Source organism: Microcaecilia unicolor, chromosome 10 (genome assembly GCF_901765095.1).
Source record: "Microcaecilia unicolor chromosome 10, aMicUni1.1, whole genome shotgun sequence".
Taxonomy (NCBI): domain Eukaryota; kingdom Metazoa; phylum Chordata; class Amphibia; order Gymnophiona; family Siphonopidae; genus Microcaecilia; species Microcaecilia unicolor.
The window spans coordinates 206517574-206534139 of record NC_044040.1 but is presented as its reverse complement, the minus strand read 5'-3'; the positions used below and the strand labels follow the sequence as shown (position 1 = coordinate 206534139).

The window sequence follows — 16566 nt, the reverse complement described above, 5'->3', positions numbered from 1 at the left end:
GTGCCAATGTCCCCACCATGAGAGCATGGGACCAGCAGTACAAGAGTATCAGGACAGGAGACAACTCCAAAAGGGAGGTGGGAGTGTATGTGAAAATGAATGGTCTGCTGTTCTGGGAGAATACAGGTAAGTATCCCTGCTTTCTCCAAGGAAAAGCAAGGCCAAATTCTTAGATGGGGGAATCCCTAGCTACCAGGCTCACCGAAAAGAACAGGAGGTCCAGAAGAGGTTGCCAGGTGCTGCTTGCCGTGGAGATAACCTTTTTTGACAAAAAGGTGGAACAGGTCACGACATCCTCTCATGGTGGACATCTGCACCCTCCTCATCTAGGTGTTTTTTTGGCAAGTTGAAGCGAGGTCCCTACTACTCTGAGGCACATACTCCCTTCTTGCCCTGCTCAGTCTGTCCAGCCCCAGCGTATTAATTCTCATCAATATACTGAGTTTCTTACTATGCTAATGTTAATTGATATTATGACATATTGTAAGCCACGTTGAGCCTGCAAATGGGTGGGAATATGTGGGATACAAGTACGGCAAAATAAAGAGAATTCTGTCACATGTCTGTTGTCGAGTGGGAGAAACACACTAAGGTACTGAGTTGACTGCTGGGTGGGGGAATGCCTTTTCACTAGAGTCTAAACTGTGGAAAAACAGTTCCATTCCAGCACAATCTGATGTCACACACTTGTGTTCCCAACTCATTCCTGCTTGTTGACAGAAAATGAATGCATTTGTCCAAACAAAATAGCTTGCAGACAAGAGGACAGCTTGTTTCCGATTAACTTATGTACACTTACAGCAAGTTTTTCAGTAATAACAGATTTTTGTTTGTCTGAGAGGTCGTCTCTCTCCACAATGATGTCATGAAGCTGGTTAACAAGTTGTATAGCTGTGTGGCCTTCATTTATCAGGTTCTATAGCCAAGCACAAGAAAGGAACATAAGCAGGGTATGACATACAATAAAACCATAGATAATTAATTAAAGGGTTCGTAGCATACATCTATTAGATTAAAATCTACTGGCTGTGACCACTACTAGCCCACAAATATTTTCACATATTTAATAAATGCTCATGACATAAGTAGTTCAATATATTTTAGAAGCAAGATCTGTTTGATTTTATGAATTATGTAAAGACTTCACTACTGCTCGGGAAATGAGTAACATTTACAACTGGACCCATTCTGTACAAGAAGCTACAACATGGATTTAGTCTCAAAGAACTTCAACACAATACACAATTTTGTCATTGTATTTTATGGTCTTTTGGATACATTTTGCATATTTTTCTGCAAAACCAGCAAGTCTTGAAAGCGTATTACAGAGTAACCTGAGAAGATAGTTGTTTTGCCTTTCATAAAAAGGCATCAACTGTGTGCAAGAGACAGTGGAAGAGCAACCTAGTTGTTATAACAGTAAGTTAAGAACCAGGGAAGCCAGGGTTCAAATCTCACTTCTTCCAACACAACCTTTGACCCTGGGCAAGTCATTGCACCCTCTGTAGAGAGGAAAATAGAGTATTTCAGCGTAACTCTCCTTGAACCAAATCCAGTTAAAAGATGAATTGGTGCACAGGCCCAGCTGCTTAACATATAATAACATCCCAGCACTTAGTCCACACATACTATAAACATACACCAAGTGAAGATTTTTGGTTACTCCATTCTACTGAGTGGCATATGCACTATATAAAATTTATTCCAGTATTTTTGGCCCATTCCTAGTTAGAGTGTATTTAGGTTTAAACAATTTTTATTGATGATTCAACATTATTAACAGAACCAATAACGTAACCTTGGAAAAATACAACACATTTTTTTTTGTTACATTTGTACCCCGCACTTTCCCATTCATGGCAGGCTCAATGCGGCTTACATATTATATACATCCATATCTTTTATCATAAACTAGTAAAAAAGCCCCGTTTCTGATGCAAATGAAACGGGGGCTAGCAATGTTTTCTTCTGTGTGCATGTGGGAGTGTGTGTGTCCCTGCCCTCTCTCCCCTCCCCCCTCTGAGTCCTTCACTGTTACAGAGCCAGCGATTTGAGTTCGTGCTCTGCTGTTTTCCTTCACTGACTGTGTTACAGAGAGGGCGGGGCAGACACTCATAGGGAAACCGGATATCTCGCCCCCTTCACACTTCCGGCTGGAGGCTTCATAGAACGTTGGTGTTGCCTTTTATATAGAGAGATGATTTTATCATTCCCCACCCCCCCCTTGCAACCAGAACCCCAGTGTATTTAAACCACAGGATGTTCTAGAGTTCAAACTAAGTCACAAGCCATGAGAAAACTGTCCTGTCTGTAGCAGTGAAACCAGAAAAAATAATCTGTCAATAATTCAGTCCAATAATGTCAGGCATATATAACGAACCTAGAGCCAGAGATACTAAGCATTATTCCTAGAGACAACTGGGCTATTTTATAAAGCTTTTTCCTTATAGGAAATGGCTTTTCTAAAACTGCATAGCCAAATACACACGGTGTGTAAATGTTCCTGGAAGCAGAGCCTGGGAACAGCCAGGGCAGAGTTGCAATGTACACACTTACTTCATAAAATACAGGAGTACAAGCACACATTAACACTGTTGGAGCAAGTGTAAAATGCGTGTGAGTGAATGCGTGTGCTATTGGGGATAGTTTTGAAAGACTATTTTAGAAAAGGCCTATAAGCACCTATGCTGCCTTTATAAAAAAAAAAAAAAAAAAAGTAGGTATAAAATTAGCACTTTTTTTTTTTTTTTTAAATTTCACAGAGGCACCTTTTTCTCAAAATAAAGGGGGTGGGGGGCCCTTTACTGCTTCTACCCAGAGACTCGTAAAGCAGAGACAAAGACATTTGGAGAACAGATATGAGATTTCTGTTCTGATATCCTGGCTTCCAGTTCAATTGCCCCAGGTACAAATAAGTACCTGTACACAATATGTAAGCCGCATTGAGCCTGCCATGAATGGGAAAGCGCGGGGTAAAAATGTAACACAAAAAAAAATATATATATATAGGTATTTTATGTTTACATGTGCTTGAAATTCCCTTCTACGCTCAGAATTTGTCCAAATTACTCGAGACAATTTGGAAAACATATGAACAGGTGGAGTTTGTATCCTTGCTGGAAGATCTTTAGAACGCAGCAGTCAGAAAACGTTTCAGGCCAACAGTTTACATAAAACCTTTGCCTCTTTCCTACTGGAAGGCTGTCCAGAATTGGACACTGGAACTTTGGGGTTATGCTCTCCTGGAGCCAGTGAAACCCCAGTCCCAGGTTCTGGATAAGTACATAAGTAATGTCATACTGGGAAAAGACCAAAGGCCCATCAAGCCCAGCATCCTGTCCCCGACAGCGGCCAATCCAGGTCAAGGGCACCTGGCAGCTTCCCAAACGTACAAACATTCAATACATGTTATTCTCGAAATTGTGGATTTTTCCAAGTCAATTTTTTAAAAATGTAGATGGAGAGGCAAGATGGCGCCCTAGAGGTAGGACGCTTCAGGTCACTCCTCCGCGATTTCCAAATGCTTAAGAAACGCCATGGGAAAGTTACCCCTGCAGCTTCAGCAGATTTTACCTCAACTCCTCGCTTGATACAGACCAGATTGGAGGATTCTGCAGCTATTCCATCGACTGGGGATCCACTGAAGGAGGGAGAAGCAGAGTTTCGCTGTCCCCTGAGATGCAACAGCCACTGCTAGATCCAGCTGCTCAGAGGGAAAGGGATGTCGAGGGAGTCTCGTCCGGTCCCAAGGCAATGATTCCATCGATGATTTTGCCAGCAGCTGAGATTCCTGTGGGTGTCATGGTGCAACAGCGCACTGACCAGGATGTGGTAGAAGTTTTTCCAGGGACAATATGATTCATCAAGAAGCTGCTACAACACAGGAGACGTCTGTTCCTCTGCCTGGAAGTATTGGAAGCACAGACCAGACCGATTGCACTTTTCCTACCAGTAAGACCTACAGTCTTTTACTTTGGAAGAAATATGGAAAACTATTATGGCTAACAAAAGGAATGGCTAACTCAGAATTTAAAAATGAGAATTTGGAAAATATAGTCCGTAGAAGAAATCTTATTCAATTAATTTTCCTAAAGTTCCTGGTATTTCGGCTGTTGGAGATGTTGAAAGTGACTTCACAGTCCTTCCTTTTGGTTTCCAGAGTTGTTGTTTTTTTTTTTTTTTTAAATTTGTCATCTTTTAAAACAGAAAGAGGGAAATAGGGGTAGATGCTCTCTCCCCTATATCCCGGGACAGCTTGGATCTAACAACTTTCCTGGAATCTTCTAAAGAAGGGATTGCCATACCCTCTACTCTTTTGGTCACAATGACACTGGACTATAAATACAGACTGGTTGTTGAAATTATATTTTAAAGCACAGTCTTCCTACATTTTGTACTTTGAAAATTCAAATAATTTCCTGATGTTGCTAAAGTTATACAGAAACGCAGGCGACAATTTCTCTTGATGTGTTCTAGAGTTTTGGCTTTAGGAGGTTTGTTTTTTTTTCTGAAATTTCCTTGTAAGTGTATTGTGAAATCTCTCTCTCGCATCTTTTTTTGATCCTCTCAATTAAAATGTAGTTTCTGGTCAGGGCTCTTCTAATGTAGCAGAGGACTCTCAATTGTGATTGTATTAGCTACCTCACTTGGATATTAGGATACCTTCCTCTAAGGTTTATTTCTTAGTTATATTTCCTATTATCAATTATCTCTTGTCTCTGTCCGTTTAGACTGGTTTAGTTACCATATATATTTATTTTGTAATCTTATCCTTGTATGTTGTAGTTGCTGAATTTCTGTATACGTTTTTTTTTTTTACTTGGATTATTTTCAAAATTTGACAAATAAAAAGTTTTTAAAAATTTAAAAAAATACAAATCTCACCTTCACTACCATCTCCAGTTTTTCAAATGACCCACTTGTACAGGCTGACAAGACTCCGTCAATTGTTTCATCTGGGACAACCTAGAATATATCATCCAATGAAAGAAAAGCACAACAGATTTTATACATGTGATTCATTTACATTAACAATATATATATTTTTTAAATTACATTCTAAGGGCCCTGTTTACTAAGTAGCGTTATAGGCACGTTAACGTTTTTAACGCGCGTTAAATCATGTACTTGCCTACAATATCCCTATAGGCGCCTGCATGGTTAGCACGCGTGCTAAGTGTAGGCGTGCTAAAAACACTAACACACTTGAGTAAACAGGGCCCTAAATTTCTTACTATGTTTTAGAAAACAGATGAAGGCACATTTATTTTTTCAGGCTTTTTAGCCTGGATTCTGAAGTCCATCTTCTGTGATGTGTAGAGCAGCACCTGTCTGGCTAGGTGGACTAGAAATGCGAAAAATAAAGGGATAGAAATTTAAAATGCTTACCGTATTTTTCGGACTATAAGACGCACCTAGGTTTTAGAGGAGGGAAATAGGAAAAAAAAATTTTCCTTTTTCCCTCCTGTAAAACCTAGGTGCTCCGGCGCGTCTTGTCCAAATTCCAGCCCCCCCTCCCTCCCCCTGAGTTCCAGGCTCCCTCCCTGTTCCAGGCCCCCTCCATTCCAGGCCCCCCTCCCTCCCTGAGATTCCAGGCCCCCTCCCTCCCTCCAAATTCCAGCCCCCCTCCCTCCCCCTGAGTTCCAGGCTCCCTCCCTGTTCCAGGCCCCCTTCATTCCAGGCCCCCCTCCCTCCCTCCAAATTCCAGGCCCCCCTCCCTCCCTGAGATTCCAGGCCCCCTCCCTCCCTCCCCCTGAGTTCCAGGCTCCATCCCTCTGAATTTTAAGTCTTACCTCATCGGGGCAGCGCGAGTGAAAAGCATGCAGCACTTCCCTTCTCTCTTGCTCAGCTCTGGTCCCGCCCACATTTCCAGAGCAGAGCAAGAGAGGGGACAGGGCTGCACGCTTTTCACTCGCGCTGCCCCGACGAGGTAAGACTTAAAATTCAGAGGGAGGGAGGGAGGGAGGGAGGGACTAGGCTGGCGGTCGGTGAGATGTTGGGGGTGCCTGAGCACCCACGGAGTCGGCGGGACACCCCCTCCTTCCAGCCCAGGGCCCGCAGCATCGCCCACTCTGCCGCCGCCGGCTTCCTGCAGCGGCGATCCTGCTCCTGCCTTCCCGCTGCACCGCGAACCGGTACCTTCGGACTATAAGACGCACCCCCCATTTTCCTCCCAAATTTTGGGGGAAAAAAGTGCGTCTTATAGTCCGAAAAATACGGTATATATGTATTTATATAAAATGTTTTAACAGTGCTGAAATGCTTATAAAAATAAATAAATGAAGGTATTTGACTAGAAAATAAATATAAAAACATATTTCATGGACCTATTTTAAAAATATCAGTGCTGCAGAAAGATGACAAAAATGCAGAGATGCCCATTGGCATGTAAACGCATGGATAAGATTACCTGAAAAACCTCATAACGCCAGCAGATGTACTAAATGCAATTTTCAAAAACAGAATTACCAAAATATATTTCTCATTAACATTTTTCCCCTTCCAATACTATGCACGTTTTAATTTAAAAGCAATCAGTTGACTGAGATATCTACAAGTGTCTCCTTGATCTCATTTTCTCTGAGAAGCAATTTTGATCTTGGTTACAAATTAAGGTAAAATTTAGTCATACAATTTAAGGAAAGGAAATTTAAGTCCTGCAAGACCAGTTCAAACTAGTGGGTTACGTCTTTCAATCAGCAGATGGAGGCAGAAAGACATTTACATTAGTACATAAGTATTGCCATACTGGGACAGACCGAAGGTCCGTCAAGCCCAGCATCCTGTTTCCAACAGTGGCCAATCCAGGTCACAAGTATCGGATCCACCAGGTGTGGCTCGTGAAGATCCTGTGATCACATTACTTGTAAGTCTGGGCTGGAGAAACAAAGAAATACAAAATCCTCCTGCATGTAGCTCTGCCACCAGCATACAGGCCTATGTATGCAGTAGGAACAACCATGTTCATATGCAAAGCATACTCAAACAATGGTTCCATAAATAGCCTTGGCTCTAAGCAGGAGATTGTTGTGGGAAAATTATACAAAAATCTCCAATCACTAAAATTCATCAAGAGAAACAAGCTTTTAAAACAGAGCAGCTTTTTTTGAAAAAAAAAAAAAAATGAGATACAATACTTAAAAATGTAGAACTATTGCTTTAGGGAGAGACGTCAGGTTGCCATGGCAACACCTGCAGCCTAAAATCCTATTTCCCTCTACGACAATCACCGAGAACTGCTGCCTTTATTCAGAAACCAAAAGGCACCAAGTTGTACACAGGCTGTCTACTGTTCAGGGTTTGATGGCCAATAAAAGGCTATTTTTGAATTTGGACAAAATCAAGATGGGTTAGCAGTTCTACACCTAACCTCAACATATAAAGAAAGTGTGATTTGGGAATTTTGGGCTTCCTTTGTCACCTGGATGTGAAGCTCGATTCTTAGCTGCTATTGCAGGAACAGGCTAAAATGCCAGTGGCCGTGGCCAAGGCTCACAGTCTTACCCCCACTGTAAGGCAGCTAGACGTTACTTTACCTCCAAGTATATCAGGTCTGCTCTTTAGGCTGTTGTTCCAAACAGGCTTGACTACTATGTATTAAGGGCTTCCACCAAGTAAATTTTTTCAAAACTTTCAGCAGCTCGGTGTCTATTACAAGATAAAATTTTAAAAAGGCCTGGACCTCATGGAAAACTGGACAACAACCTTCAAACTCAAACACGACGAAACCAAATTCCTGGTACTATCCAGCCTGCAAAACCTTACACCCTATCAAAATTTTACAAATCAAACATATCAAATCGAAACAACTAAAAATACTAGGAATCATTCTTGATAAACATCTACCACTGGATAGTCAAATATCAGCAGTAACGTCAAAATGCTTCAAAACACTTTGGAAACCGAGAAGGATAAGAGACTTACTTTCCCAGATAATCATTCCGACCAAAGGCAGCCAGAGCTGCAACTGACACTCCATGCAGGTTGCATTCCTTCATGATTAAAAACACTGGCAACACGTTCATATGGAATGAATGTGACAAATACGCATACTTGATCCTGATCTCTGTCTGTTTTCGAGACATAAGTACATAAGTAATGTCACACTGGGAAAAGACCAAGGGTCCATCGAGCCCAGCATCCTGTCCACGACAGCGGCCAATCCAGGCCAAGGGCACCTGGCAAGCTTCCCAAACGTACAAACATTCTATACAATCAAGCCATTGTGACATCACTAATGAGGTTGGCTCTTATTGGTGGAATGAGCCACTATGACATCACAATAGCTTAAATCACTGCTCTATGTAATAAAAGTGAGCCAAGTAGAGGACATAAGTACATAAGTAATGCCATACTGGGAAAAGACCAAGGGTGTCCATCGAGCCCAGCATCCTGTCCACGACAGCGGCCAATCCAGGCCAAGGGCACCTGGCAAGCTTCCCAAACACACAAACATTCTATACATGTTATTCCTGGAATTGTGGATTTTTCCCAAGTCCATTTAGTAGTGGTTTATGGACTTGTCCTTTAGGAAACCGTCCAACCCCTGTTTAAACTCTGCTAACCTAACCGCCTTCACCACTTTCTCCGGCAACAAATTCCAGAGTTTAATTATGCGTTGGGTGAAGAAAAATTCTCTCCGATTTGTTTTAAATTTACTACTCTGCAGTTTCATCGCATGCCCCCTAGTCCTAGTATTTTGGAAAGCATGAACAGACGCTTCACATCCACCCGTTCCACTCCACTCATTATTTTATATACCTCTATCATGTCTCCCTTCAACCGTCTCTTCTGCAAGCTGAATAGCCCTAGCCTCCTTAATCTTTCTTCATAGGGAAGTCGTCCCATCCCCGCTATCATTTTAGTCGCCCTTCACTGCACCTTTTCCAATTCTACTATATCTTTCTTGAGACAAGACTGTAGAAGTCTGCCCAGCACTGGTCTTCCCCACTGCATCACTCCTGCCTATAACACAACAGCCATGAGGTCATTTAAATTGTTTTACCACCATCCTCTTTCTATACGGGGATCCTCTTGTGTTTATCCCACGCATTTTTTTTTAATTGTCACCGTTTGTCCCCACCAGGCATCCACCACCTTCTCCATGAAAAAGTATTTCCTACCACCTTGCAACCTCAATTTATGTCCTCTAGTTCTACTGCTTACACTTCTCTGGAAAAAAAGATTTGTTTGTACAGTGGAACGTCATTAGTACATGGTGCTCAGAAATCATTAATCCTGGACCAAGTGTTACATTAAGAGTGCGTAAATAAACAGTAAACATGCTGGTATCTAATAAGCTTTATTGAACAGATACTGAATTTTCAACTCCATTTTTGGATACCATACCACCGACTCATACAGAATTTTAAAGTTTGGTCTCAACAAAAGTGGTTTCTATAGTATAGAGCATAATATCTAATGAAACATGGTCTATTGTTCATTGCACTTGAAGAAAGTATAACAAAGATACATTGTCTTATTCCAAACATTGACCTGCAAATATCTAGTAAGCTTACATTGCATCAAATGCTCTACATGTTTTCTTATAATACAGTCTAGGAGTTATCATCATCTAGTACTTTCTCTGGAATGAGGTGCACTTTCATTGTCAGAGTGTGAAAGAACATCTCTGATTAGGTCTTCACCAGCGAGGTGTTCAATAAAAGGACAAAATTCATCAAGATTTAACCATTGGTCAATTAGTTCTGCTGATGTTTCGATGTCACACCCATTAAGAATTTCTGTCACCCTTTTTTCCAAGTCTGGTACAGCACCTATATTTATTTATAGTACATTTCTACCCCACATTTTCCCACGCATGCAGGCACAATGTGGCTCACATAGGATTAAGTAAAATAACAATACAGTAAGAAAAATGGAAGAGACAAAATTAGGCAAGGAAGGGGGCATAGCAGTATCAGGGATAAGTAAGCGGGACTATTAAATCGGTAAGAGTGTAAGGGGAGTAGGCCAATCCAAATAGGTGAGTTTTCAGCAGCCTCTTGAACCGTTGGTGATCCATTTGTAGTTTTAGATATTTCGGCAGAACATTCCAATGCTTGGCACAGGAGTATTGGAAAGACGAAGTGAAGATCTTCTTGTATTTGACGTCTCTACAATCTGGGAAGTGCAGGTTGAGATATGAGCGCGAGGTGGCTACTGCGTTTCTGGCTGGGAGGTCGATAAGGCGAAGCATATATTCCGGTGCTTGCCCGTAAATTATTTTATGAGTTAGTGAGCAAATTTTGAAAGAGATACGTTCCCTATCAGTAGACCCTTCAAAAGTCCTGTCCTTCATCTGAAGAACTGTTGCCTCCGTACCCCTCACAGTTGGTGTCTTCATCTGATTTCTCTCGGGTGAAAGCACCGCCTAGTGTTCGCACCCAGCAGTTTATTGAGCAGCTTTTAACTGCATCCCAGGCCTTGCTGACAACATACATATTATCTCCTTCAGATTTAGCTTTTTCAGGAAGCCCATGACTTCAGATTCACTAGAAACTGAGGCTTCAGTTATTGCAAGATGATAATTGGCTTTAAAGTTCCTAATGGTTGGATTTTACATGTTGCATTATGAGGGAGGTAAAGAACCTTTAAATTTTGCCATCACGTGACACTAGAGTGTGGGTAGATGGGTATGCAGGGCAATCATCAAGTAAGACTGCTCTACTGCTCTCTTCACTAGCCTCTTAGCATGTAGGTGCTTGTGGATGGACGGGCCAAAATTGTTTTGGAACCATTTAGCAAATATATCTCCAGTCATCCAAGCTGTAAGCAATGGGTAAGGCATCCATATTAATGTGATGAAAGCAGCGTGGTGTCCGTGAGCAACCAATTATGAGCGTTTTAAACTTACGGTTATCCTTTTTGTTGATGCACAAAATAATGGTCATGCGATTAAGTTTCTTAAAGAAGTTGCTCCTGTTGTCATTATAACAAACTTGTCAGTGTCATGTCCGGTAGAGTTTCGGAAATAAGACTATTTCATCACAGTTATAAATCTGCTGGTTCTTCATCAGCAGATCTACTCTCACGAAATATGGCTGTCTGCAATTCCTCTTTTATTTTTTTTATCTTTTTAATCTATGTAACCATCCCATACTGGCTTGGAAAGAATCATTTCCCTTGATTGGATTTTATTGCTTGGTTAGAGGCACACCTTCGTTTCGTTCCATTCTTGTGTAAACCATTGCTTTAGCCAATGCTGGTTCAGCTGAATAACTAACATTTTCTTGCCAGACCCTACTGTTTGTGTCGATGTTGCACACAAAATTTTAAGCTTGTCTTCATTTTTCTGCCATCTCTGAAGAGTGGCTTCATTAACTCCAAGCTCCTTTGATATGTTTGCTTGTATTTAACCATTTCTCACTTTCCTCTAAGGCAGCTAGCTTCTCCTCAACTCTTTTTCTGCTTGACATTTTCGATCAGACATTCTAATGCTTTTGGTGAAGTGACCAAGGTAGTTTTCAATTTCAGTTTCCTTTGCACATCGGTATCAAATTTTCAGTACTGTGTGTTAATGATAACATGTACTAATCAGTATTTTGGAGCAAAGTCTTCATCGTGCATTAACTGGATTCGTGGAATAATGACGCTCAACTGTATATATTAACACCTGTCAAGTACTTAAAGGTCTGTGTCATCTCTCTCCAATCTCTTCTTTCCTCTTGGGAAACATATTCAGATCTTCAAGTCTCTTTTCGTGTATCTTTTAGCACAAACACCATAACATTTCTTGGAAATTTCTGATAAGTCCCCCATCTGTTAGAGTTGCTGACTGAGGTGACCCATAAGACCATCTTTCTCAGAAGTAGGCCCTTGTGTAATGCAATGTGATTTCCCCTTAGGATGCAGGAGAATTATCTCCATTTTCTAAGACAGTTTAAGGTCTGTGAATAGGATTTGTTACTGGATTTTTTTTTTAAATTATTATTAAATTTGGGAAGAGTCTCGATTTTTTATTTAGCTCACACACACCATGAACATACGATCACTCGGTGAAGTGACATTTTTTCAATCTGATACATGTATTTCCTAAAATTTGTTTATTGCTCAAACCAAAAAATCGCCAATGATGTTTACATTTCTTCAACAAGAACATCAACCCTTGAAGGCATGTTTGATCCCAAACATTTTTAGCTCACCTTCCCCTCCCCCGTTTTTTGATGTTGATGGGCTCTGATTAACAGATGATGGTTTAGAGTTGTTCAAAAAAAGTCATTACAAATATAATTACTCTTATACTTCAAATATTTTAGAATCATTGTATTAGTATTTTGTGAATAGATTGTTTTGAATATGAAATACCTAAATTAGAAAATAAGAGGGATTCTGGCTACAAGTTGACAACACATTTTTATGAATTTTTTTGTGGAGCTATTTCTAGTTTGTTTTGGGTTTGTTTTTTTTTGAATTGTGAGTTGACAATAGTAAGTTGACAGCCATAATACCTCCACCCCACACCCTATCTTGAGAGCCATGATGGTCCCCCTTCCCAGTTCTCCCTACACAGATTAACACTTCCACAGTGGTAGGAAAAGGCAGCGGTGGTGATGCCCGGTGCAGAGTACACAAAGCAGCAGAAGGACCAAACAAGTACATACCAAAGGAACAGCAGAACAAAACAGGCAGAGGATCTATTGTGGGAAGGGAGGTAGGGCAGAAGCAGGAACCAGTGAGCAGGCAACACCTTCAAGCTGTCTTGTGTGGTGGGAGGCGGGGCTGGTGGTGGGGAGGCGGGGATAGTGCTGGGCAAGACTTCTACGGTCTGTGCCCTGAAAATGACAGATACAAATCAAGTTAAGGTATACACAAAAAGTAGCACATATGAGTTTATCTTGTTGGGCAGACTGGATGGACCGTGCAGGTCTATTTCTGCCGTCATCTACTATGTTACTATGTTAGACAGCTACTGCATGCTATTCAGCTCTTCTGCCTTTTCTTCCGTGCCTTGTTTAGCAGGATTACCAAAACAGGCTACACCAAGAGTATAGCTCAATGCATCACTGTCTGAGACATGCAAAAAACAAATCAATATGACCGTTGCAGAATTAAACACACTCTTTGCATTTGTGCTTTGGGATGCACTCTTGACACTACCTGTAAATGTTGTTTCCCCATCGTTTATGGCTGTATAAAAACATGTGTTTTTGGTAGGTTGTGACAGTGAAGAATCTCAACCACACTTTAAAAAAATGTCCTTTCTTCCCCCTTATCCTTGTAGTGAACTACTAGCAAGTCCTTCTTAATCCAATGTTTGGTGCAAAAATTTCAGATTAGCTACATCCCAGGGAATCATGCATCAAAAAACTGAAACTTGTGTAAAATGTTACACCAATAGGTTTTTTTTTTACATAAAGTACTAGAGCTGATATAGATCTAAATCCTTCCCTACTCCCCTTCCCGTGCACTCCGATCCATGGATAAATCCTTATCTGTTCCGTTCTCCACTACTGCCAACTCCAGACTTCGCTCCTTCTGTCTCGCTGCACCCTACGCCTGGAATAGACTTCCTGAGCCCCTACGTCTTGCCCTATCCTTAACCATCTTTAAATCTAGACTGAAAGCCCACCTCTAACGTTGCTTTTGACTCGTAACCACTTGTAACCTCTCGCTTCTACCTACCCTCCTCTCCTTTTTCCTCTACACATTAATTGATTTGTTTGCTTTATTTTTTGTCTAGATTGTAAGCTCTTTGAGCAGGGACTGTCTTTCTTCTATGTTTGTGCAGCGCTGCGTACGCCTTGTAGCGCTATAGAAATGCTAAATAGTAGTAGTAGTCTCTTGTAACCAGAGCTAATATTGTGATGTCATAATGCCTCAGGCCACCAATAAGAGCCAACCTCATCAGTGATGTCACAATGGCTTGACTGTCCTATACTTGCCTCACTTTTATTACATAGCTCTTTGAGCAGGGACTGTCTTTCTTCTATGTTTGTGCAGCGCTGCGTACGCTTTGTAGCGCTATATAAATGCTAAATAGTAGTAGTAAACCTAAATGTCCATATTTCTGAAACCTGTCCTGAAGTATCACTCATTTTCACAATGGTATAAATATTCTTAAAACAGAAGTCTTTCAGTAAGTAACATCATTTTACGTGGATCACAGACTTCCGTTTTAAGAATATTTATACCAATTCTCCAGCACTTGTTTAATGAATTTGGATTCAAGCTGAAAAAAATGAAATAAAAATTCCAGACCAAATCCTTCTGTTAATCCTATAGGACAAATCCTTGCAAGGGACTTCAGAACCCATATAAATATTAACTCACTAGTAAAAAAGGCCCGTTTCTGACACAAATGAAACGGGCGCTAGCAAGGTTTTCCTCATTTTGCTGTTGCCTGTGAGGTGTGATGCCCCCCTCCCGGCACCATCCCACCCACGGCGATGCAGCCGGCCGCAGCCATCCGACCCACCGTGCCCATCGCACCCACCTTTGCGTTGGTTTGGCGGCGGGGGACCCGGAACCCCGCCACCACAAGTCCTGTGTGCTGACTACGGCGTCATCTTTGGCGTTGGTAGCTGTGCAGGGCGGAGTTCTGTGCGTCTGACGTCATGCACGTGCAGGACGTCAGACGCACAGAAGCCCTTCCTCCACAGGCTAGGAACGCCAAAGATGACGCCGTAGTGAGCAGACAGGGCTTGTGCTGGCGGGGTTTCGGGTCCCCCGCCGGCAAAGCAACGCGAAGGTGGGTGTCTCAGGAGGGGGGGGGGGGTGTTGGAGGTCCTTGTTTTCAGCTGCAGCTTTGGGGGGGGGTGTACGAATCTGTGGGCGGGGCTTGTATTTTTTGAGGTTTGGTGCACGGGGAGGGGGGTGGTGTTGGATGTGGGAACAGTGGTCTCCGGAGTCATTTGCACTCCGGGGCTTTGGAGGTGCGTCCCCTTTCCGCGGGTGGGTTGGCAGGGGGAGGAGCGGAGCGTGCTTCCCTACTCCTCCTCCCCCTGCATGGGTGCGAACCGTTTGTTGAGTTTTTTTTTCCTGCCCTCGACGTCATGACGTTTGACGCGAGGGCGGGGCACGGGTCAGTGGGGTGGCTTCACCACCATGAATCCACGAACCGTTCTGGGAGACTGACTGACTTCAGTGATGTCAGTGTCCTCAGAACGTTGAGGTTGCATTTTATTATAGTAGATTTTGAAGAAGAAAAAAAAAAACAACAATTCTGTAAATGCTTGGGTATCAATCTAAGAAACAAAATACACAAAAAATTGATGATAATTACCTGGAGTCTGAAAGGGTTCTACTATTGCTGGCTTTAGACAATTAGAACAGCTGGGCCCAATATCTCATTCTTTCACATTCACCCACTTGTCATTCATCCAATTCTACAGTATTAACATACCCCAGCAAGCTCGGTAATAATATCCTCTGTGATCTCCTTTCCCCCCGTCAGTCGACTTGCGCTTTGAAGGAATGTAATTGCTTTCCGCAGGTCTCCTTCAGACACCTGAATAAGACAAGCTGTTGCCTGCAAGACATTAATTTGATATCATATAAGGAGGTAGCTCTATCTCTGCAGGCAAGTGGGTACATAGATTGCCCACGCCAAGGAATACAAATTTTGGAACAAAACTAGTTTACACTATCCACTGGCAGATTTAACCCTCTGGCCACCCCTCCTTCCAAATTAAGGCCTCAGGCTACAGGGTGGGGGCGGTGGCCCTCAGAGGCGTTTGTGACATCCCCTCACAAAGTTTACTTATTGTTAAGACCGGATTTTCCACCTATGACAGGTCCTAAAAGCAGATTGCAAATAAATCACAATTTCCATACAATTACACAGTAGAATCAGTAAAGCACTCCTATTTCATAACAACCATACAGGCTAATTAAATGCACTAACCAGGCTTCCATTTATTCTAGGAATCTCAAATACTGGCCAATTATATGTTTGTTTCAGTAGGAGCCTGTCTAAATGGCTGTAAAGCAGATATTCAGTTGCACATGAGGGAAAAGTCTCAACTGCTATGGCTATATTTGCACATAAAAGTTCATTGTATAGCACATAGAAAAAGTCATCATAGACTTGAAAAACCCTCTAGTATATACTCAAAAATATTTTTTTAAATTTTTTAAATCAATCTGTGTGTAGGTCTAATTAGACTTGAAACTCTGTGATCATATCAAAATAATATCAGAAAATTGACGATAACAAAAATAACATCACTTAGCTTATCACGAATCATGGAATGATGTCGTTCTAATAAGGCGGTGGATCCAAAAAAATATATGGAACCAATGCATTCATAATATATATTTTTTTGGATCCACCGCCTTATTAGAACGACATCATTCCATGATTCGTGATAAGCTAAGTGATGTTATTTTTGTTATCGTCAATTTTCTGATATTATTTTGATATGATCACAGAGTTTCAAGTCTAATTAGACCTACACACAGATTGATTTAAAAAATTTAAAAAAATATTTTTGAGTATATACTAGAGGGTTTTTCAAGTCTATGATGACTTTTTCTATGTGCTATACAATGAACTTTTATGTGCAAATATAGCCATAGCAGTTGAGACTTTTCCCTCATGTGCAACTGAATATCTGCTTTACAGCC

At 41.6% G+C, this 16566-nt stretch overlaps 1 protein-coding gene across 1 annotated transcript in view; it reads right to left on the bottom strand.

Moving 5' to 3' along the window:
• LOC115478791 (replication factor C subunit 4-like) overlaps positions 1-16566 on the bottom strand; it is a 46942-nt gene that overhangs the window by 1053 nt on the left and 29323 nt on the right. Inside the window, exons 8-10 of the mRNA XM_030216394.1 lie at positions 15344-15469; positions 4885-4965; positions 800-916 (exon numbers count right to left, since the gene is read on the bottom strand). Coding sequence (XP_030072254.1) covers positions 800-916; positions 4885-4965; positions 15344-15469 — 324 coding nt within the window. The remainder of the gene's footprint in view (positions 1-799; positions 917-4884; positions 4966-15343; positions 15470-16566) is intronic.